This window comes from Anomaloglossus baeobatrachus, chromosome 6 (genome assembly GCF_048569485.1).
Source record: "Anomaloglossus baeobatrachus isolate aAnoBae1 chromosome 6, aAnoBae1.hap1, whole genome shotgun sequence".
Lineage (NCBI taxonomy): Eukaryota > Metazoa > Chordata > Amphibia > Anura > Aromobatidae > Anomaloglossus > Anomaloglossus baeobatrachus.
This window is the reverse complement of record NC_134358.1, coordinates 127887196-127912030: the sequence shown is the minus strand read 5'-3', so window position 1 is coordinate 127912030 and position 24835 is coordinate 127887196. Positions and strand designations below refer to the sequence as shown.

Below are 24835 nucleotides of genomic sequence, written 5' to 3'. Positions count from 1 at the left end.
TTTGGGTGGGACAGGACCTATAATCCTGGCCTCAATCAGTTAATTAACCAGTTCCAGTAGGTTCTGGTTCCTGGCTTCAGGGTCCGAGTACCTCACTTTGTGCTATGGTTTCCGGGTCGGTTCCCCGTGTTGGTACCGGCGGGCTCCAACCCTGCCCCGGTCCACCTCGGTTCCACCGAGCCGTCTTTCACGAGACAACCGTCTGCCTCCTAGCCAAGGCACCAGGGCTCCTACCCTGGTACCTGTTAGTTTGCTTCAGGCCTGACACACAGGCCTGACCTCCACAACACACAACTACTAACTGAACTGCTGCTTTTCCCGCCCCGGGCTGTCTAAACCCCTGGGTGGGCGTGCACCAACCACCTGGCCACGCCCACTGGTGTGTCTGTCTGTCCCTAAGGGGGGTGACTAGGGTTTAATGGTTGGCTGTGTGTTTCCTAGTGAGGGAAGGTATAATGCAGGGGCCTATTTGTGACTACCTGGTTTTGCCAGGGCGTCACACTCCCCCTTGGTTAATAAGGTTGATTAAACCTGGCTCTCTGTGTGATTTCTAGGTGCTCAGAGAAAATAGGTCCATCCGATAAAGAGTAGCTCTGGCACACTCAAGGAATGAAGACAAGAAGAGAAGTCCCCCTCCCCCTTGGTTAAACACAGACCGTCCGCGGGCTGTCCGACCACCACCGGTTTATTTTTACTGCAGAAAAGATAAAAGAATAAAACAATTACAAGGATAATAACATATTTACATTGTAAGAATATTTTGGTTTCTTCCCTTACGGGAGGCAGGTTGCTTAAACATTGCATAACATAACCGGGACGGGACCGGGTCCTTCTCGCCTTTACCACCCAAACAAACCTAACCCTGGTGCCACCACTAGAACATAGGTTGGCACCCCTTGCCCAAGTCCAGGTTAAGTCTTGGTGTTGCCCAAACGGGCCAGGTAAAAAGTTCCTTACCCGGCAGTCCTTTTCAAGGGCCCCACGTCCAGGGGACCCCTGACCCGGAGGATAGTCACCGGTCCCAATGGTGACTGGGCCTCGGCCTACTCTAGCGCAGGCCGATCCTCCAATCAGCCTCTACAGAGACTGCTGCAAGGTTGTAGAAGGAAGGTCCAGGATTATTTACAAGGCCCAAAAGTTTATGGGTTGGCCTGCAAGTTCTCAGCCTTTGTCTTTGGTTTTAAACTTGTAAACGGGAACATTAAAGGCACACTGTCCCAACGGGGAACTGAAATTTTTGGTAGCCGGGAACCACTACCTAACCATCTTAATCTGGTGACAGCTTCGGTTGATTAGTATCTATTCACACTCGTATTTACACAATGCACAGACACCACTCACTATATTGCGGTCTTTCTATACCTAAGTGGTGGTTGGCCCAAGTTAGGGCGCGAGGACCTTCTAAGTCCGCTAGGTTCGCAGGGAATTGGCGGAGGAGAGGGAGTGTCAGGTCCCTCTTCCCTAATGTCTGGTATGGCCGGTAGATATCTACGGGGTAGGGATGTAGGTTCAGTCCTGGGCGCTGGTGTGGGTACACTACTGACGGGCTCTGCTGGTTCGCTTTCCTCCACAGTTTGTGGGAACATGATAACGGGAACAATCACTGCTCCATTCTGCATAGGCCAATCAGCTGGGAAATCACCCATCACGGTGTGGATCACCTCTTTCTTTTGCTCCACATTCGGTGTAGGAGGGAGGACCTTTTCTATCCCCCTTAGGGGTTCTGAGCACTTATTCAGGTGGTCCCTGGAAACAATGGCTGTAGTTCTTCCCTGATCTTGACTGACAAGATATGTTTTCTGTTCGTCCCACCCAGTGGGTTGGATAACGTAAGGGGTTCTTTCCCACTGGTCGTCCAGCTTGTGCGTCCTCCTCTTCCTCTTCAGTACCACATCCCCGGGTCCAAAGGGAGCAGCCCGAGCCCGTTTGTTAAAGCGCTGCTCTTGCCTCTCTCTATTCTGGCGCAGGTTCTTCTCTACATATTCCTGAATCTGCCGATACTGCTTCTGGCGCTTGACATCCCAATTGGCAGTGGGAGAGATTGTCTCAGGTACTTCAACGTCCATTTCTAGGTCCACCGGCAACTTCCCAGGCCGGGCTCTCATCAGGTATGCAGGTGTGCACTTCGTGGAACCGCAGGGAATATTATTGTACATGTCCACTAGGTTGGGCAGCTTCTCGGGCCATAAGTTTCTCTCTTCCAGAGTCAAGATCTTGAGGAGATTGAGAACCAGATGATTCATTTTCTCACACATTCCGTTAGTCTGGGCATGGTAGGCCGTGGTCCTGATTTTCTTGCACCCGTATAGGTTGCAGAATTCTTGGAAAACCTCTGCCTCAAAGGCCGGGCCCTGATCCGTAAACACCTTCTCTGGGTACCCGTGCGGTCGACAGAAGTACGCCTGGAAGACTCTTGCTGCAGTTCGACCTGTTAAATCCTTGACAGGGACTACCACCATGAACCTGGAGTAGTGGTCTACGATGGTCAAGGCGTATGTATATCCGCTCCGACTAGGCATGAACTTCCAACGGCTGCCGAGTAACAATTGGCTGTAGCGGGGCTTTTTGACTGGTTCTGTCCCGTCCTCTCAGCATACAGGGACCACATTCTCTACATCAGGCCTCTATGGACTCTCTCATCCCGCTCCAATAGAAGCGCTCCCTCAGCAACACCTCCAACTTCTTCCAGCCGAAATGCCCGGCCCCATCATGATAAGCCTTCAGAACCATAAGTGCGTATGCTTGTGGCACCACCAGCTGGCGGACCTTCTCGTGCGTCTTTGGGTTGATCAATATCCTGTACAGCTTACCCTATTGTAAATAGAGGCGGTCCCTCTCTTTCCATAACCACTGCGCTTCAGAGGGGGCAGTAGGCTCTAGCCTGGAAGAATCTTGAGAAATCATGGTTTTGACTAGCTGGACTGCGGGTTCCTGATCTTGGGCTTCTCGCCACCCATGGCGGGGTAACGGGTCAAAGCTCGCCTGCTGCTGGCCAACATATGGCCTTTCATCCCTTGGTTGGTGGAACGCGGGCAGCTCAATCTCTTCCAACCCGTCTTCATCCACCCCTTCATCGGGTAGGTGCGGCATCCGGGACAAGGCATCCGCGTTGGTGTTCTTGCGGCTGGCTCTGTACTTAAGGTGAAGTCGTAGTTAGCCAGCCGGGCTACCCAGCGCTGTTCCAGGGCCACCAGTTTCGCCGTGTCCAGATGTGTCAGAGGATTGTTGCCTGTGTAGGCGGTAGTGTTTGAACCTCTCAGTTATCGCCCAGACGAGTGCCAGGAACTCCAACTTGAAAAAGCTGTAGTTCTTGGGATTTCTCTCTGTTGACCGGAGCTCTCTGCTTGCATAGGCAATCACTTTTTCCCTGCCATCGTGCATCTGAGACAGGACAGCACCCAAGCCCACGTTGCTGGCGTCCGTGTAGAGAATGAACGGGAGGCCATAGTCGGGATAGGCCAGGATCTCTTCTCCAGTTGTGGTCGTCTTCAGCTGCTGGAAGGATTCCTCATGCTTCTCAACCCAGGCAAACAGGGGTCCAGGAATCTTGCCATTCTTAGTCTGCCCCACGCACGAGGAGGTCCTGCATGGGGGCAGCCATCTTGGTGTATCCCTTGATGAAGCGACGGTAGTAGCCCACCAGGCCCAGGAACTGTCGCACATCCTTAACCGTGGTGGACTGCGGCCAACTCTGGATGGCAGTGATCTTCTCAGGGTCCGGGGCCACACCTTCGGCACTCACCACATGTCCGAGGTACTGTACTCTGGGCTTCAACAGGTGGCACTTAGAGGGCTTCAATTTCATCCCGTACTTGGAGAGGGCTTCAAACACTTCCGCGAGGTGTTCTAGATGGGCATTATACGTCTTGGAGTAGACAATAACGTCATCCAGGTACAACAGGACCGTCTCAAAGTTGTGATGTCCCAAGCAGCACTCCATGAGCCTCTGAAAGGTTCCCGGGGCATTACACAGCCCAATAGGCATGCTGGTGAACTTGCAGAGTCCCACCGGGGTAGCGAATGCCATCTTCTCGCGGTCTTCCGCAACCTACACCTGCCAGTAGCCACTAGGGAGGTCAAGAGTAGAGAAATAATTAGCTGCCTTCAACGCGGCCAACGACTCTTCAATGCGGGGGAGAGGGTACGCATCCTTGTGCGTTATCTGATTAATTTTCCGGTAATCCACACACATTCTCATAGTGCCGTCCTTCTTCTTTACCAGGAACAACAGAGCTGCCCAGGGACTACAACTATCACGGATAACCCCTGCCTCCTACATGTTCCTCAACATATCTTTGGCGCAATGGTAATGTGCAGGTGGGATTGGCCTGCACCTCTGCTTGATAGGTGGGTGTGTGCTGGTGGGGATATGGTGCTGAACCCCCTTAATCCTCCCAAAATCTAATAGGTGTTTGCTAAATACCTGCTCATACTCTTGCACTACCCTGTACACCCCCTCCTTGTGATGTGTGGGTGTGGATTCGGTGTCTACATGTAACTCCTGGCACCACCCTTCTAACTGTCTGGATGGGGTATCACTGCCTGGCTGGGGTGCGGTCATAGTGGAGGTTGCTGTGTGAATGGCATCTGCATCTACAGTGAATAACTTAGCTATGGTGGCGAATCGGGGTAGCCTGACCTCTTCCTCTCTGCAGTTCATCACTTCCAAGGGCACCCTTCCTTTCTTGACATCAATCACCCCTCTGGCTGCCATTACTGTGTTCCAATGCTCGGACAGCAGAGGTTCCACCACTGTCGGGTAATCCTGTCCACGGGGTCCCACTGCCACTCTACACCAGATCATCATCTCGCTCTGCGGAGGCACCACTAGAGGCACCACATCCATCACTCGCACACCACCAGCTCTCCACCTGACATGTTTACTTACTGCCGCTGCAGTAGGGCCCGGATTTCACGTTGTAAAGCCCTTTGCTGCCCCTCTCCTGCTGTGATGGACAGTTGTTGCAATAGGTGCAGCACTTCCCCCATGCAGTTCTCGATCACGTTGGTCCCTAGGACGATTTTTGGGGTACGGTCACTAGGGTTATTTTGCACCACGATTAGCCCTTGGTGTTTCAGCTCTACCCGCCCCACCTTCAAAGTTACCTCCTTAAACCCCACCTGGGTCATAGGGAGTCCGTTAGTTGCAATGATGGTCAAACTGGGGTCCAGGGGGTGAGCTCGCTATCAGACCAGTGTTGCTTGTACAGTACATAAGGCCTGCGCCACACATCCGTGCCTCCGGTACGTTTTTGGCATTTTTTGCACGTACCGGAGACACGTGCTGATGTTGACATACTATTTTTAATCTAAAAAGCCTCACGTCAGTGTTTGCGCACGGAGCGTGTGTCCGTTCCGTGCGTACGTTTGAGCGTGTCGAAAAAGCGCTGACATGTCCGTTTTCCACCGGCATCACGTCCTCACGGATCCATTAAATCCTATGGGTCCGTGTTTACACGTACGTGATACGGATGGCCTCCGTATGCTATCCGTGTGGTCCGTGTCCGTGTTTTAATTAGAAAGTTTGTTACACTCTGAAATACTTTCAGGTGGCGTAGCTAACATATTTTTTTGCACAAAACTAACTGTGCATTTGCAGAAGGAGTGAGCAAGCAAGAAGTTGTAGTTCTGTGTATTGCAAGATCTATTTTGAGCAAACTTTCGTCTTCGAAATATAATAATGGCACCACGGGTGGACACGGAGAAACTTATAACAGCTGTCGAGACTCACCCACCATTATGGGATACACGTGTAGATGGTTACCATGACCGACTGACAGTTGAGCGCCATTGGAATCAAGTAGCTGAGGAAGTGTACCCCAATAATGCATGGTCTAGATGTTCTCCTGCAAAGCGTGCTAAATATGGTAAGTTGTTGTATTTTTTTATAGTTATTTATGTAATATCTATATTTGGATTTTTTCATACTTTCAAACTGTGATTGTTTTGGCATAGTTATGTTGTCTTTTAGTGTAAAATCCTATGAGAAGAATTGGTATATGTACTACTCAATATATTGAGTTCCTGTACAATTTTTTCATAGTATCACCAAACTTTCATAAGTGTCAAAAATCAAAGTATACTTAAATTTGTAATCTGACTTGGAAATCTTCATGAATTTACTTAATTAACTGATTAAACTGTCATGTGTTTTTAAATTCCCTGTTGTATTAGTCTAAATTTAGTATCACAATTGAAAATCTTGTATTTTTTTTTTTTTAAAATAAAATTGTTTAAAATGACATGTCAATATCATTACCTACATGTATCAAATAATATTTCTAGTAATTGATAGCCAAATGTCATTGCAAAAACACCAAATTATAATTTAAATATAGATGACAATTACTTAAAATATAATTATTCAGAAATATTATTTGGTTATGTGTGAATGTCTAAACATGTTTTTGAATGAAGAATATCTAAATAAATTATATTTAATCCAAAGTATTTGACCAACATAATTGTGTTAAATTGTATATTACATTTCGCAAACATTATTTAAATTAATGTGTGCAGATTTATGGAGAATGTTGCAAGTGACATATTTTTTTATTTTCCACAGTTGACTTGGTAAAAAGGCGTTGGCGTTCAGCCCGTGATCAGTACCGAAGGGAGTACAACCCTATACCATCCTCATCCAGCCAAGGCCGCAAACGCAGATATATTTATTATGAACAAATAAGCTTCCTAGCACCCATCTTAGAAGTTACACAGTAAGTTTTTTTTTTGTTTAAAAAAAAAAAAAAAAAGAACCCCCTGAAGATAATTGGACAAAGATAAATGTTAAGATTGTAATCTGTTTTTTCATTTCTTATAGAACGGAGGATAATCTTGACGAATCAGATGATGAACCAACAGCAGGTCCCTCTGCTACAGCCACCTCAGCATCAGAACAAGAACCTGCCAGAGAAGACATTGAAATTCCTGAGACTCAACAAGATGCAGCAAATGAATCACATGAGGGTGGGACAGAGAGTGCACAAACCAACACCCAAGGCTCATCAACGCAACAAACAACCACACCAGCTACACAATCAACACAAACAAATGTACTTCCACGTTTTGCACCACAACCTCTACGTGCAAGAAGAATCCGCAGACCTGAGGAAATGAGATCCTTACCGGAAATAATTGACACACGCATTATTCACATAATGAACACTTTAATTCCAGAAACAGATGCCGAGCGTTTTTGTCGGTCTTTATCTACTAGCTTAACCAAAATTCCTTCAGATAGGCAGGAACGTGTAAGAGCTGCTATGCTTACCCTACTGTCAGCTAGTCAGGCAGAACAGGAACCAGTGAGAGTGTATGAGGCCATAGAAAATTGGCGTACCATTATGCAACAACATACAGTCCCAAACACAACAGACAATCAAAATACAATTTCAACACAAACAACAATGGCAACTGTAATAGTCAATAATCCACTATTACAACAATCTGGACAACCTTCAATTGCTTCAAGTACGTTATTCCCAACACCAATTAGACAAGGGTATGTTGCAACCAATACTGGTGCCTTAAGCACTGTACAAAGTGCTACCTCACAGCAACCCATGAACTATATGAATTTACAACCAACTCAAACTACTAGTTACTTTACTCAACCCACAAATATTGGTGGTTTACCTAATTTGTTTCCAGGTTCAACATACCCACAATCATTCATGATGCCTCATTATCCAATCTCAACTATGTTACCTACACCACACTTACAAACATCAGTCAACTATCCTCAAGGTCAACAACATACACACACACAATACCCAATTACCCATGTAGATCCACAGGTGTACTCAACCACAGGCAATGTGTTGGGACAAACCAGCATGCAACAGACTGTTCCACACACTACTGTAGCTAGTAATAGGAATGTTGTTCAGCAAACAACTGCTTCCATTCCTGAAAATACCATTTCTGAGGCCACACAAAACAACATACTCAGCAACACTCAGGTTACTTCACTAGAAGATCTTGTTGACTTGTGATGCACATTTTTGTTAATCTTAACAATCAAACAACAAATCTGATGAATGTGTCAAAATGTTAAAAAAGAGGGATTTCCAAAAATGTGCAAACTCAGAGTTGAAAAGATTTAAAAAACATTTTTTTTTTTTTTTTTTTTTTACTGCACTATTCTAAGTCCTGTTGTGTATAAATACGTGACTCTTCAGATTTTGTGTTATACCATGCCTGATGAAGAGACCTGAGTAGTCTCGAAAGCTTGCAATTATTACCATCTTTTCAGTTAGCCATTAAAAGGTATCAACCACTGAGGACTCTCTGTTCTTTTAAACAATTTTTTTAAAAAACATGTGTGATTATACTTAGTGACGGATCACATATATGTTTTATGGCCTTTATTTTTGTAATTTTATGAACACATTTTTACCCAACCAATTTGATGGTTAGATTAGTTCTAATATTCTGAAAACACAGTTTACAATTTTTTGGTCTATGTCAATGTCCAACATGATAGCAACTTAATTGGCCGACATTTTTCAACATTGTAAGCAATGCACACATTTTCTTTACAATTACTCTTGTATGTAAAGTATATTTTGTATGTTATGAAGAATACCATCAAAATTTACATTTAGAAAAATTTAACACAAGATGAACAATATGTACATTTTTAATGTGGATGTGAAAAAATAACATCCTTTCTTTATGGATTAATATGCTTATTCTTCATTAAAGATTCTGTTTTTGAAGAAAAGAAACATGTTTATTATTGATATTTATTAATAATATTGCATTTTTTCAATAGACGATTAACATTATTAATGTTGTAAGTTTAAAATAAGTTTCCTAAAACATGATAGTAACACAGAAATGTACATACACATACATACAACATTCAGAAAACCATGTTGCTAACAGAAATGTCAGTTTATGATTAACGCATTTGCCCTTTAATACTAGTTTGATTTAAGCTCTTAGATGTTGAGAAAATTTAACCAAGTTCCTATAATAAAAAAAATTTATATTTTTATCAACAAAAAACCATCACAATCTTAACAATCATCACTATTATTAGTATCATCAAAACAATTAAAGTAATCAGTAAATAAATTTCTAATTTGTAAACCAGATGTCACGGAATTATGAGACATAGGTTCACCTGTGGGATTAACAACATGGTTTATCTGAAATTCATCATCCACATAAGTTCCTCCTTCATGTATCCGACAGTAATTGTGAAGCACTATGGTAGCCTTGAGTACAGATGTGACAAAGGTTGGCTGCAACTGAATCGTTGTCTGATAAATGCGCCATTTGTTAGCTAAAATACCAAATGCACACTCCACATAACGTCTTGCTTTAGTTAGCCGATTATTAAAGTACTGTTTCCTGTCATCAATGGATCTCCTTGGATATGGTCGCATAACATGTTTGGATAATGCAAATCCTGCATCTGCTACCATCACATATGGTGCCAACGGTCCAGATGTACCAGGTAGGGCAACTGGAGGGGGGATCAATAATTAATTTTCTTGCAGGCGTTGGGCTAATCTTGATGAACGGAAAATACGGGCATCTGAGGCACTACCATAGGCCCCAATGTCTGCATAAATAAAACGGTATTCTGTGTCAACCAATGCCAAAATAACAACGGAAAAAAACTTATGAAAATTGAAATAACGTGACCCAGAGTTTGGTGGCTTTTTTACTCTGAAATGCTTGCCATCCAAAGCTCCTATGCAGTTAGGAAAGTCAACAGAGTCCTTGAAGCCCTTAGAGATTTTCAAACAATCTTCTCTGTTTGGCTGAGGCATCATTTCTTCTTTTAAATGTTGCCATATCATGTCGCATGTGTGACGTACTATAACGGCAATGGTTGATCGACCCAACAAAAAATCAAAATGTAAAGCACTAAAAGATTGACCAGTCGCCAAGAATCTATGAAAACAAGACAAACAATGATTTACAATTAACACTATGTTTTTTTAAATTAAAACAATCATAAGAAAACAGAAACATTGAATCAAAAATGAGATTAGATCAATAAAGATCAATTACACATTTCAATGTGAAAAAAAACACATTTACACAAATTACAAAAATAACAAATATAATACCTCAGAGTCACCATAAATCTCTCCTCTGGGGAAATGGAAAGCCGCATCCAAGTGTCCTGATGTTGCAAATGAGGTCGTAAAATATTTAGTAAGTAATCAAAACTCTCAACTGACAACCGGCAGTATGAAAAAAACTTATCTGGGAAATTCCGTAACTCAAAAAATAAAGTATGGAAATGACCATGCATAGGCCGCATCATCATTAGTGGATGCACCCACAATCTGGTTCTTCTTACATTATCATATTGCAACATGTGGCGTCGAACGCCAAAACGACGAGATATAATCCAACATAAAAACACTAAGGCCTCCGTGGATAATGGCATTGCGACAATTTTGTCTCAACACATAGGTGCTCCAAGGCATAATACAAGCAGGAAACAGTTTATAGTTAACTTATATTTATGTCCTAATCACATACACCTATGTGTCATTTAATTCCAAGTAATCACCATTATCTCAATGTGTGAAACATGTGAAACACGCACAAAAAACGGACTGCACACGGAACACACACTGACGTATTTCACGCACAGGAAAACGCACACACGTACACACGTATGACACACGATATGCATACGGACACCACACGGAGGGGAAAAACGGACTGCAAATACGGAACACGGACACAAAAAACGGACTACACCAAACGTACGCTTTTTACACGTGAGTGTGGCAGAGGCCTAAGGCATAGTTGTTACCTGTGAACCGGTGTCAAGAAGGGCGTAGGTCGGGATACCGTCCACAGCAAGGGAGATGATGGGGCGGCCTCAAACATATCGATCACGCCAGTCGGCTGGGCCTTGAGGGTCTATTCCTGAGGATTGGCCCTTGGCCTCGGGGGTTGCTCGTTTAAAGGGCACCGGCGAGAGTAGTGACCAGTCTTGTTACACTTGTAGCAAACGGGTGGTCCATACCGGCTGTCGTTCTTCCTCCGCTGCATCCATGGGACATCCTCCGGGCTGTCGGCGAGCTGTATCTTCTCCGTTGGCTTGGCTTTCGGGGGTAGCTTTAAGGCGGCGAGGATCCTGGCGACGTCATCACTCAGGCGTTGTACTTGCGACGACAGGTCCTTCGGCGTCCCGGCTGCTGCTGCAGGAGCTGGCAGGGCCAACAAGGGGGGCGTCATTGAGATGGGAGCAGTGTCAGCCGGCCAGGGTGGCGGGTCAGCAGTACCGGCATCGACCAGCTGCAGCGCTTTAATGGCTCTGTCTTTCAGAACCGTAAAGCTCAAGTCTGCGTGTTCCAGAGACCACAGCCATAGTTGTTTACGATCTTCGGCAGACCCCAGTTCTTGCAGGAACTGTTCCACCAGCATTTTGTTGCTCTCTGGCCTCATTAATAGTGTCCTCCTGCTTCAGGGTGCATAGGGCCATCTGCAGCCTCAGGGCGTAGTCTCGGATGCTCTCCTGCGGGCGCTGTCGGCAATTATAAAACTGCATCCGCAGCTCTGCTTCAGTACGGGTCTCAAATGCGACTTGCAGTTTGTCGAAAATGGCGGTTACCAAGACCCGGTCGGCGTCTGCCCAGGTCTCCGCCTCCTGCTCAGCGGCGCCGGTCAGCTGCCCGAGTACCACAGATGCACGCTGCTTGCCGGTCATGGCATACAAATCAAGGATAGTACAAATTTTCTTTCTGCAGGGCATCGGGCTTCCCGTCATACTGGGGTAGCCAGGCAGCACCGGGCACATATGGCAAGGAGATCGGCATTACCTGAGTGACCGCTGGGGCCATGGCTCCCCCCCCCACTCCTGCGACCGGAGCGAGAGCCGCCACATTTCCGTCATCTGCCACATCCGCGGGCGCCGCCACTCCAGCGGCCGGCGTCACTCCGCCATCGGGGTTAGGCGCAGACATCTTCCCGCTTCTCCCACTTGGTCTTTTGCTAGCACTCCTCTTTCAGGCCTGTAAGTTTCGTTTTTCGCCTTCCGGCCTCGCTTTCCGGCCCCGTTCTCAGGGGGCGGGGCTTCGGCTTTTGCGCCCTTTTCGCGGGGAAGAAGACGCTGGGTTGTAGTTTTTTGCGCCAAAATGGCGACCAAAATGGTGATTTCTGAAATTTCAGCAACGGATTACCGCTGACTGTCCAATAGAAGGCACACTTCCACAAGGTGAGTGGATGGGTAAGTATCCTGTTCGTGACGCCAAGTTTCAGGGTGTGCCGCCCCCGTGCCAGCAGCCGCCGCTGCTCAGATCCGGACCTTCAGGGGTGGTGGCTCGAGGGTCTCCGGACCCGAGGGTCTCGCGGACACGCCGAATAAAATGGGGGACGTAGATGTACGGGCTAGGCCATAATAGGTTTGTGACGCCACCCACGGTGTGTGGTGAGGTGGGACACCACCGCTGCTGTTACGGGGCACCCGGGGGAGATGTTGTGCAGCAAGATGTTAACCCCTCCGTGGGCAGGGATGGTGGCCCCGGGACCCGATGGCTCTGGTGCAGGGGGAATGACGACCGCAGGGGGTGTTAGTGTACTCACTTTTAGTAAAACACACAAGTCTCTGGTAAACCAAGGTGGTGGTGGCCGGTGCCGTGGCCAGTTGCGTTCAGGATCCCATACCCGGCTGGTGGTCTCTATCCTTTTCGTGCACTGTTTCAGTAGAAAAGACTTCCCAGTATGAAACGTAGGAGTCTGCTCCCGGCTGCATGTGGCCTGAGGAGCCGTGTCCGCAGACGCTGGCTCGTGGGATGAATGGGCCTTGGCGGTGACCTCTTATCCCTAATCGGTGGGCTGTTGTCTTCTATGAGGGACTTTGGGTGGGACAGGACCTATAATCCTGGCCTCAATCAGTTAATTAACCAGTTCCAGTAGGTTCTGGTTCCTGGCTTCAGGGTCCGAGTACCCCCCTTTGTGCTACGGTTTCCGGGTCGGTTCCCCGTGTTGGTACCGGTGTGCTCCAATCCTGCCCCGGTCCACCTCGGTTCCACCGAGCCGTCTTCCCATCTCCTGCTGATGGAGACCACCGTCTGCCTCCTAGCCAAGGCACCAGGGCTCCTACCCTGGTACCTGTCAGTTTGCTTCAGGCTTGACACACAGGCCTGACCTCCACTCCACACTGAACTACTAACTGAACTGCTGCTTTTCCCGCCCCGGGCTGTCTAAACCCCTGGGTGGGCGTGCACCAACTGCCTAGCCACACCCACTGGTGTGTCTGTCTGTCCCTAAGGAGGGGTGACTAGGGTTTAATGGTTGGCTGTGTGTTTCCTAGTGAGGGAAGGTATAATGAGGGGGCCTATTTGTGACTACCTGGTTTTGCCAGGGCATCACACTGTCGTAGCGATAATGTTCGCTATGGCAGCGATCACCACATATTGTGCCACCAACGGGGGGGGGTGGTGCTATCGCACGCGACATCGCTAGCAATCTCTAGCAATGTCGCAATATGTAAAGCACCCTTTAGAAATACTGAGGTAAAATACTGAACATGTAAACATAGCCTTACTTTGGCTGTAACATGTTCTCTCCTACATAAGGCCTCCGACACACATCCGTGCCGACGGTACATGTTTGGTACGTTTTTGCACGTACAGGCGGCATGGAGACACGTACACCAATGCTACCCTATGGTAGCAGGCGCACACATACGTAAAACCACACGAATGTGTGTCCGTGTCGTTTGTACGTGTGTGCGTTTTCCAACACACTCGACATGTCCGTTTTTCACCGGCATCCCGCAGGCACGGACCCGCTAAAGTTAATGGGTCCATTCCTGTACGGACGGCACACGTAGCATGTCCGTGTGCTACACGTACCGTCCGTGTGCGTATTTTAGTGAGCGATGTCGGTCAATCTATTTTTTATGTGGTTGTCAGTCAATCTCCCTTTTTTTCTGTGGTTGTCAGTCAATATCCCTTTGTCGGTCGGTCTGTATGGCCGCCTGTCTCATACTTACCGATCCCCGATCACCAGCGCGGCGATGAACAGCTGTGCAAAAGCTATGGCGGCTTTAACTATTTTGAAAATGCCGGCCACTCATTATTCAATCTACTATTCCCTGCTCCCCCCGCCCATTGGCGCCTATGATTGGTTGCAGTCAGACGCACCCCCACGCTGAGTGACAGTTGTCTCACTACAAGCAATCACAGCAGCCGGTGGGTGTGTCTATATTGTGCAGTAAAATAAATAAATAATTTAAAAAAACGGCGTACATTCCCCCCAATTTTGATACCAGCCTGGGTAAAGTCACACGGCTGAAGGCTGGTATTCTCAGGATGGTGAGCCCCATGTTATGGGGAGCCCACCACCCTAACAATATGAGTTAACAGCCGCCCTGAAAATTCGCATCCATTAGATGCGACAGTCCCGGGACTCTACCCGACTCTTCCCGAATTGCCCTGGTGCGTGGCAATTGGGGTAATAAGGAGTTAATGGCAGCAGCCCATAGCTGCCACTAAGTCCTAGGTTAATCATGGCAGCTGTCTCCCCAAGATAACTTCCATGATTAACCTGTTATTAAAAGTAAATAAACACACAAATTCAAAAAATCCTTTATTTAGATTAATTAAAACAAACAAACACCCTCTTTCACCAATTTAATAAAACCAAAAAAACCATCCAGGTCCGCCGTAATCCATGGATGTCCCACGACGCTCTCAGCTCTGCTTTATGAAGGTGACAGGAGCGGCCACATACCATGACAACTCTCTATCACCTCCAAGCAGCAACTGAAGTGAGCCACGCGATCACCGATGACGTCAGTCAGGTTACTCGCGGCCACCAGTGGATCCTCCAACTGTGACAGCGAGTTGCCCAAGTGACTGAAGTGAGCTGTGCGATCAGCGATGAAGTCACAGGTGAGTAGCGGTGTCGGGTGGGTGACTCCAGTTAGCCACGTGTAACCTGAGTGACGGCAGCGCTAATGTCGCCGCTAACTTTAGTTACTCAGGGGATTAGCAGTCACCGGTAATTCCATCACGGATGTCCACTAATCAAGACGCCACACACAGACAGAGCCGTGGTATGACAATGAAGTCGGGTGAGGTTCACCCGAGTTCATTCTCATCGCTCGTCTCTGTCTGTGTCGGCTGTCAGCGGGTATGTAGCAACGACATTTTACAACACACACAGATCAACATATACGGACACCACATGAATATTACACGTACGCATACACGGACATTCCACACGCACACACGGCAAGTATACCCCATCACACGGATGTCACAACTACCGGAGAAACGCCCATAAAAAACAGAACACGGACCCGAAAAACGGACCGTGAGACACGCACGTTTTGTTATGCGGAATTGTGTCGGAGGCCTCAGGGAGAGAGCTAGCACTCACGATGGCAGATTTTGCTTTCACCGGCACCCTGTACTTACAGACGGTAGATCCATGCACTTCTTAATTAGATATGGTTTACCAACCTTCCCTAGTAGTGCACAATTTAGACAGAACTTCTGCATCAATTTTTTCTCAATTTTCAATTTTAAAACTATTATAATATTCCTGTAAATGGCATTTTCTACATTAAAATTATCTATTGTTAATGGAGGGACCTGTATTATCAGGCTTCAGGTTAATAATAGTTGCTTTCCGGCAACTTAATTGCAGGGGGAATCAATTGTTTCTTAAAAATACAAAAGATTCTCTCACAGTGTGTAATTGTTGCAAAGAATTTTTTTGCACATGCTTTACTAGTCAAATGAATGTCTGTACACACCACACCATTAAAGCGTACTGCTGAAGGGTGCGTTTTTTTTGTCTTACATTTATAATTACATTATTTTGGGGAAGGGCGTTGAATTTTATTAAGTAGAAAAATAAATGTAAAAAGACATTTACATGTACATATACATTTAACTGTCTCTTTTGTTCACCAGTATTATTAGTCTATTTTGACAACTGTACAAGCCGCATCTATACTGCAGACTGCAGCCATATTTTGCTTTCTCTACATTTATATACCTAACATTTCCTGTTATGTTTGGTGAGAGTTAAATAATTGAATAAAGGAATATAGCTATGCATTACTGCTATGAAAAACATGAAAAAAGTTAGATACTTAGCACACGAAAAGGGCCAGTTTGATGTGAGCCCAACTGCCAATGGCAAGGCGACCTCTTTTTGTTGGATCAGTAATGCAAGTCTATATTCCCATATTCATTGTTCCACATGTGTTAGCGCTACAGAGTGCAACTGTCTCCTTTTTGATACTACGATTCATGTTCAGTTTGCACCTGTTCACATTAGAAAGCTAAAAGTGCCATCAGTCTTTTTCTTAGATTACAGGGATGTGTTTTCTGAGCTCTTCTGCTCTTCAGCCTCAGGCAATTTTAATTCTCCATTTGCAGGTTTGTCTGCCAATAAATTGTAGGGGGTTTTTTAACACAAGGAGAGGAATTAGTTTGGTAGGGACCCAACAAAAAAGAGGTCGTCTTGTCTTTGGCTGTGGGGCTCACATAAAACTGGCTATTTTTGTGTGCTAAGTATCTCAATTTTTGCAGGTTTTTTTATAGCAGTAATGCATGCCTATATTTCCATATTCATTGTTCCACATACTGTATCTTAGCACTACAGAGTGCAACTGTGTCCTTTTTGTTACTATGTTTCATGTTCAGTTTGCATCTGCTCACATTAGAAAGGTAGGATGTGCCATCAGTCTTTTTCTTATATTATGGAGGTAGTCTTCAGTCTTCACTAGAAGGAAAAAAAAAAGTAAATCAGTGATGTACAGATGCATCATATGGTGGCACTTTTAGGACTTATGTCGATGTAGTATGAAACCATGCCACTGTGTTATTATCATTATTCTTGAACAGCCTTCAGTTGGATCTTAAGCCATAGCAACTTGATGAATGAACTCTCTGTAGGATGAACGCTCTTGCGCAAGCCTACAGGGTCCACCAGGATCTTCTCCACCATTAACTTAATAGTATAAAGCCATCGGCTTGCTGGTCTTGCCCTTCACCTTATTACATCTATTCTACTGATCAGTGATTGCTCTCTTTCTGTGATGTGTCCAAAGTAGGCAAGTCGTAACTTGGTGATCCTTGCTTTGCGTGACATGTCTAGTTTGATTTGTTCTTTGTTCTAAAATTGATTTGCTAATTCTTCTTGCCATCCATGGTATTGATAACATCTTCTCCAGAACCATATTTCAAAGGCATGGATTCTTCTTCTGTCTTGTTTCTGTATCGTCCAGGTTTCACATCCATATTTTACTCCAGAAAAGACTAGACTATGTATGAGCCGCGTATTTGTCACTAGTGAAATGTTCCTCAATTTGAAGATCTTGTCTAATAACTTAATTATTAATTTGCCCATAGCTATTCTCATTCATATTGACTTCCATTGTCGTCGCTGCATTTGAGTGATCATTGATCCGAGTAGGTTGAAAGAATTTGGTATTTGTATTAGTTCAATAGTGGGTTAAATAGCAATAATCTTTAAAGCATTTTGACATTTAACCCCTTCATGACCTAGGATGTACCAGTACATCATAGGTTGTGTCTGTCCCTTTAATGTGGGCTTGCGCGGTGAGTCCACATCTTTACCCACGCATGCCGGCTGATCTGGTCAGTTGACATGTGCAGCTAACAGGCGTGGGTAGATCAACCGAAGGATCCATCCATGCCTATTAACCAGTGAAATCCTACTGTCAGTCTCTGACAAGGGGATTTAACATGCAGTGACATGGACTGCATCATTTTCCAAAATCATTGGTTGACTTGTGACATGATCATGGAGTACCAATGGATTGTCATTACAGCCAGGGGTCAGCTGATGACCTCTGTCACTTATATGACGTAGTTCCTGTGAATGCTGACTGAGTGCTGACATTCACAGGATATCAACATTTGTGCTGTACAGAGTGTCGCGGGCGGAGGGGGTCCGCGCTCGCTACACTCAGGTCCGTGGCTGCTGCTGCTGCTCGGTGGCTCGAGCGGTGGGCCGGACCCGGGGACTCGAGCAGCGCTCCTCGCCCACGAGTGAAAAGGGGGTGGTTTGTTTGGGGAGATAGTCCATGATGCCACCCACGGGTCGTGGTGATAATGGGCACCACCGCTGCTAGTGACGGGGATCCTGGGAGCGATGGTAGGGAGCAGCTAGGATGTTGGTTCCCCTCCGTGGGTAGGGGTTGGTGATCCCGGGGCCCGGTTGCGATATGGGGAGGCAGGGTTGCTGGGGTGCAGGGTTGTGGAGGCAGCGTGGCGCGGTACCGGATGGCACTGTTGTACTCACTCAGGCACAGATTCACAGAGTCTCTGGTAAACCAAACAGCTGGATGGATGGGTCCCGCAGCTGGCTGCAGTGTCTTTGCTCTCCCCGGACAGGTTGATGGTGGCTGTCTTTCCCTGCACTGTTGTGTAAGTATCGACTCTGATGGTTTCCCAATGGTAGTCTGCTCCCCGGCGTGTATGTACCGAAGGAGCCCGTTTTGCCTGCAGGCGCTGGCCCTCTAGCCTATAGCGGTGGCTTTTTATCCTCACTGTGTGGACTGTTGCCTTCTGTCGGGACTTGGGTGTTAGGGAACCCCTGGGGTTCTGGTCACTCTCGGATTTGACCGTTGTCGGCGGCTCCTAGCCTAGTCGGGGTCCGATAGCCCTGCCTTTGTGCTTGGTACAAATCTGCTCCCTGGTTCGGTACCGGCGGGCCACCGCCCGTCCCCGGTCCTACGGTTCCGCTGACTTGCTCCACCTCCTGCAGACAGCCACCACCGTCTGCCGACCTTGCTGATAGTGCCTGGGTTCCTACCCAGACACTAGCAGTTTCTCACTCCACTTCTCCACTTCCACTGAACTCCAAAACTGAACTACAACTGACTGCTTTTTCCCGCCTCCAGGCCTGTGAACTCCTCGGTGGGTGGGGCCAACCGCCTGGCTCCGCCCCACCTGGTGTGGACATCAGACCCTGGAGGGAGGCAACAAGTGTTTTGTTTGACTGATGTAGCTATCCAGGGGAGGGGGTGTGTGTGATGTTATGTCTGTGACTACCTGGCTAGTCCAGGGCGTCACAAGAGCAGTGCTGATGCCCCCTAAGGGGACAAGGTAAAACAAGAAAAAGTGTAAAAAAAAAAAAAAGTTTTAAAAACATGAAAAAATTAAAAATTACACAAACATTCCAATCACCCCGTTTTGCCCCATTGAAAAAAAAAAAAAAACCTTTTAAAAACTGTACATAATTAGTATCATCATGTTCAGAAATGCCCGATCCATTAAAGTATAAAATAAATTAATCTGATTGGTAAAGGGCGTAACAAGGGAAAAAATCTAAATGCCAGAATTAGTTTTTTGGTAGCCATATCAGTGAAATAAAATACAATAGGAGGTGATCAAAACATTGCATCTACTAAAAAAGGTGTAATTAAAAATGTCAGCTCAGAACGTAAAAAATAATGCCTTACAAAGTCCGAAGTCTCCAAAAATGTGACGTAGACGAAATTCTTTTTTTGACAATTTCTATATTTTTTTCACCACTTAAATAAAAATAAAACTATATGTTTGAAATCTACAAACTCGTACTGACCTGAAGAATCATATTTCCATGTCAATAGAGCTGAGCGAGTGTGTTTGGTAAAAATTCGCCAATTTCAAATTCGGCACAAGCCTTAGCATGTTTGTTCGGGCTCGGTAACTCCGTTCACTTTCCCCAAATGTCTGCGAGCTTTTGTTTAGTTCGGTTTCTGCCCCCAAACACTGGCTGCATTTCCAAAAATACTTTTGTAATAGCATTTTCTGCTTTTTTATAGGATTGTGGTGCAGTCTGATGTGGGAATGTGTAAAATCAGTGGAGGAGGAAGGGACTTTTGGCATGCGGTGCCATTTTTTTCTCTTGCCTTTATTTGCAGATGTTCCTGCAGCCAAACACGGCGCAGCAAACATACACAAGGTTCAGATACAAGGGCTTCTGTGATTGGCTGCCTAAGTCACATGTCCGTCTGCACATAAATTGCGGACATGTTGCGTCGGCGCCATTTTGTGAATGTGAAACAGTAGGGAAAGTGCTGCTACTGGTGCTCCTGCCGGTGCTGCTACACAGTTAGCTTAGCTAGGGGTTTGGTGTGAACCCAGAGACACACAGATGTGTAGCTCAGCAGATGAGGAGGAGGGGGCCGAGGAGGTTACTTACGTTTGCAATTCCAAAATGGAGTCTTCATTCATATGTGTATGCAAGGGCAGCAATGCTGCCAAGCTAGGGTGAAAATGAGTCAATCCAAGTCTGATAATGTCATTACAGTTTACATGAAAAAGATACCCTTTCTTTTCACCTCACTTGCAAAGAGATTTTAACTGTGAAGTGCCACCAAAATGCAGGTTGTCTTCACGGAGGTCTTCCCTGCAGGTGCCCCCGGTGCCGCCCCCCTGCTAAATGAGCATCTCTTATTGGGTTGATGCAACTCTCTCTGGAAGAACTTCGAAAGAAGACACCTTTCATCTTTGTGAAACTCAAGTCCATAAACACAATCAAATCCATCATATTTTATAAGTATACAGAGAAGAGTTGACTGGTACTTAATAGTAATAATAATAATAATAATAATAGAGTTTATTTATATAGCGCCAACATATTCCGCAGCACTTTACAATCAGGTGGGGGCTTGTACAGACCAAAATAAAACAAAATAGTACATAATTCAGCAGCTACAGTAGGAATGAGGGCCCTGCTCGAAAGCTTACAATCTATGGGGAAAGAGGGGAACACAAAAGGTGAAGCACACTTGTAGTATCTGGTCCGGCCATCGTTATGCTAGTTTATTGGTTACATATGAAGATGAGTGATCTGGTCATTAGACAGTAACCTTTTGGGTGCCCTTACGTGCTATTAGTTGTATGTAGGATGTGAGGACAGAAATAGGAGAGAGAAGGTTATGAATAGCATATAGAAGGTGGGACGGGGGAGAGTTAGGTTAGTAAGTTATGATGATAAGCTTGTCTGAAAAGATGTGTTATTAATGTACGCTGAAAAACTTGGAGGCTGGATATTAGTCACATTCTTTGGGGTAGTGCATTCCAGAAAACTGGTGTGGGACGAGAAAAGTCTTGCAGACTGAGGTGTGAGGTTCGTATTATGGAGGATGTTAGTCTAAGATCATTTGCGAATCGGAGGGGGTAGGTAGGATGCTAGACAGAGATGAGAGATGAGATATATGGTGGTGCAGAGCTGTGGAGATCTTTGTGGGTGAGGGATATGAGTTTGTATTGTATTCTGTAGCTGATGGGTAGCCAGTGTAGTGACTGGCATCAGTGAAGTGGCTGTACAGGAATATGACCCTGGCTGCTATATTCAAGAAGGATTGGAAAGGAGAAAGTTTGGTTTGAGGGAAACCAATCAGTAAAAAGTTGCAATAATCCAGGTGGGAATGAATAAGAGCAACAGTAAGGGTTTTTGCAGTTTCGAAAGTGAGAAATAGTCGGATTCTGGAGATGTTTTTAACATGCAGGTGACATGTGCGAGTGAGTGATTGTATATGGGGAATGAAGGAAAGTTGTGAGTCAAATATGACACCAAGACAGCGAGTGTTCCACTTGGGTGTAATGATTAAATCATCAAAGGTAATTGAAATGTCGGGTGTAGGTTGGTTAGTAGAGGGAGGAAACACAAGAAACTCACTTTCGTAGAGATTCAGTTTCAGATAGAGGGAGGACATGCTTTGAGAGACAGCATACAGACAATCCCTGGTATTTTGTAACAAGGCAGGGGTGATGATTGTAGATGATGTGTATAATTGGGTATCATCAGCATAGAAATGATATTGGAAACCGAATCTGCTGATGGTTTGTCCAATAGGGGCGGTGTATAGAGAGAAGAGAAGATGGCCCAAGACTGAGCATTGAGGAACCCCGAAGGTGAGGGGGAGAGGAGCGGAGTAAGAGCCAAGATCCAAAACAGTTCTTTTCCATTGAGTTATTGGACCACTGCCATCTTTCTAGTCATGTTGTACCCTGCAACCAACAATATTTCTTCTTGGGTGAGAAATTAGTTTACTTGGACCCATATTACCTCAATGCTTCTTGTGAGAGGCTCTTTTCTTCATCATATTTTCAGAAACGGCTGCGTGTGCTTGATCGCTGAGCTTGCGGCCTTTCCACATGGAGTCTTCAGTCATCTGTGCATCTGTGTATGCACTCAAGCATGTCAGTTTTTAAAATTTAAATGCTGGGTCTCAGCCTGTCTGTAGCATGGACCATACCTCCTTGCTCGTTTAAGACCCTATGGGGAAGGGGGCAATTGATGCTACTTTACTGCTGTCTGACTGAAAGGATTTTGAATGTCGAGACTACAACATGGGTCTCCAAGTTATGTCTTGTGGATAGTATCAGTCTTCTGGGAGCAAGAGGCCTACTCCAGTCACTCAAGCATGTCTTCATTTTAAAAATTGAAATGCCAGGCCACAGCCTGTGTGTTGCATGGACCATACTTTCCAGCTCCTTTAAGTAACTATGGGGAAAAGGGAAATTGATGCTGTCTGCCTAAAAGGTTTTTAAATGGCAAGACTCCAAGATAAGTCTCAAAGTTGTCTCTTTTTTTGTACTTGCAGGGACATGGGAACACCAGCCCTACACCTTTCTCAAATCCACCTCTATATTTCTTCTGTCAATAGTCTTGGAATCTAATGGCTAAGCCAAAAACTGGTACTACATCGTAAAACGTATTTCTGCTATTTTAGAAGGATTTTGAACCCTCCTAAAGGTGCTTTCTCTGCCTTATGTTTGACCTCCCATAGAAATCATTGGAGTTCGGAAAGGTTCAATAAAATTTCAGAATTTGACCCATCGAACGATTCGATAAACGTACTGTATGTTCGGTTGAGCTCGGCGAACCGAACCTTGAGATGTTCACTCATCTCTATTGGTCAGTTTTACCATATAGTGAACATAGTAAATAAAAAAAACTATTGTAGAATTGCACTTTTTTTTGCAATTTCCCAGCACAACATTGGCAGAATGAATGGAGTCATTAATATGTACAACTTGTCTTGCAAAAATAAGCCCTCCTATGGTATATTGATGGAAAAATAAAAAAAGTTATGGCTCTTGGAAGAAAGGGAGGAAAAAAACTAAACCAATTTATTATCACCGGGTGGAGAAGGGGTTAAAGGGAACGTGCCATATTAGGAAATGCTATTTACCTGTAGATATAGGGTTAGGGCTCTTTCAGACATTCATTATCATCAGTCTGATCTCAGATCACAATGCACAGACTGGTCACGCTGGTCCACCCCCGAGTGTGACAGCTTTATAGAAATATATGAAGCTGTCACACACAGATAGGGAAATGCACGGCCTGTCCATGCATTGCAATTCAAAATCGAAAAAGTATTAAAATCTTGCCTGCCTTACTGCAAGCATAGTTATAGGGAGAAAATTAACTGAAATGTTCCCTGTAACAGCTCGCTTTTAGTAATTGGGGCATGCACAGAGCAGTTACAGTTAATGCTCACTAATGCAGGAATATGGTGTATAAATTTCAGCACCAAATCTTCCTTTCTTGGCAAAAAACCCGTGGTTTTCTGCCAAGAGATGCAGACCTGTGAACTCAGTGACATCACCTGAGGTAAGGTCTCTGAGTTTAGTGAGATCACCTGAGGTCAGTTTACCTGCGGTCAAAGCTGGGGTACTGTGGGAACCTCTAGCTGTGACCGCAAATGGATGATCATCGCTCATCGCAGCCACTCAGTTATCATCATGGGACCTTGTGTCTATTATGTCGGGACTGAGTGTTTTGGGGGTTAATAAATTGGCGAAAGAGGGTGTTTTTTTTTATTTTATTTCAAATAAAGGATCTTGTCAGTGTTTATTTATTTTAACTTACAGATTAGTAATGGGGGGTCTTATAAATACTTCCCATTACTAATCTAGGGCTTAGTGGCAGCTGTAAGCTGTCATTAACCCCTTAATGGCTGCGACGATTCGCAGCTGCAGGCTATTATTTTTAGACTGGGGGGTCCAATAACCATGGGTCTTCCCAGCCAGAGAATACCAGTCCCCAGCTGTCGACTTTGCCATTGCTGGTTATCAAAATAGAGGGGACCGCATGCCATTTTTTAAAACTATTTATTTAAATAATTTGAAAATAAAAAAAGCTGCATAGGGTCCCTCGTATTTTGATACATAGTCAACATAAGCATATGGCTGGGGGTTGCAGCCTGTAGCCGTATGCTTTATCTGTGCTGGGTATCATAAAATGGACGGACACTGCGGCAATTTTTTTACTTATTTATTTTTACACCAATATACAAACACAGACAGCGTGAGTGATTGCAAGCAGTCAGACATGCTGTCACACAGGGTGGGGGCATGGTCTGACTTCAAACAATTACAGATGGCGGGACTGCTGGTGACCAGGGCAAGCTGTGTATATGCATGAGGTTAATGAGTGGACCCGGAAGTAGTGTTACAACCGCGCGGGAGACTGGCAAGTATAAAGCGCTTGTTCTAATTCCCCTATCCCTTCTACCACCATTTTAAAGCACCGGATTTGGGTCCCCATAGACTTATATGGGGACTGGCATCCGTGCAAATATCTGGGATCCATTCTGGGCCAGAAAAAGGGTGTTTTTGAAACCCGGTTGCACCTGTGTTTCCCAGGTATCTGCGAGTCCACTCATCACTAAATGTGATTTGTTCCTGTATAATGTACAGCACTTTTATCTGTAGATGCCAGATTAGAGGGCAAGAAGCAGTTAAGTGTTGGGACTAGTCCGCAATTGGTTGGGTTAGGTCTTAGGAAAAGAGACAGTTCCTTCTAGGACGTTAGTGAAGACTCAGTGTGTGACAGAAATGGACGTATAGTCTGTATGTCATCG

The 24835-nt window shown here is 45.5% G+C and overlaps 1 protein-coding gene across 1 annotated transcript; it reads left to right on the top strand.

Annotated features, from left to right (window-relative positions):
• The first annotated feature begins 5674 nt into the window (after positions 1-5674).
• On the top strand, positions 5675-8074 carry LOC142244129 (uncharacterized). The gene is made up of 3 exons (XM_075316332.1): positions 5675-5867; positions 6566-6716; positions 6821-8074. The coding sequence occupies exons 1-3, from the start codon at positions 5681-5683 to the stop codon at positions 7992-7994; spliced, it is 1512 nt and encodes a 503-aa protein (XP_075172447.1). The 5' UTR covers positions 5675-5680; the 3' UTR covers positions 7995-8074.
• The last annotated feature ends 16761 nt before the right edge of the window (positions 8075-24835 follow it).

Coding starts and splice junctions, on each gene's coding strand:
- LOC142244129 (XM_075316332.1), top strand. CDS start 5,681: ATGGCACCACGGGTGGACACGGAGAAACTTATAACAGCTGTCGAGACT. Junction 5,868..6,565: donor TGCAAAGCGTGCTAAATATG/GTAAGTTGTTGT, acceptor TATTTTCCACAG/TTGACTTGGTAAAAAGGCGT. Junction 6,717..6,820: donor CCCATCTTAGAAGTTACACA/GTAAGTTTTTTT, acceptor CATTTCTTATAG/AACGGAGGATAATCTTGACG.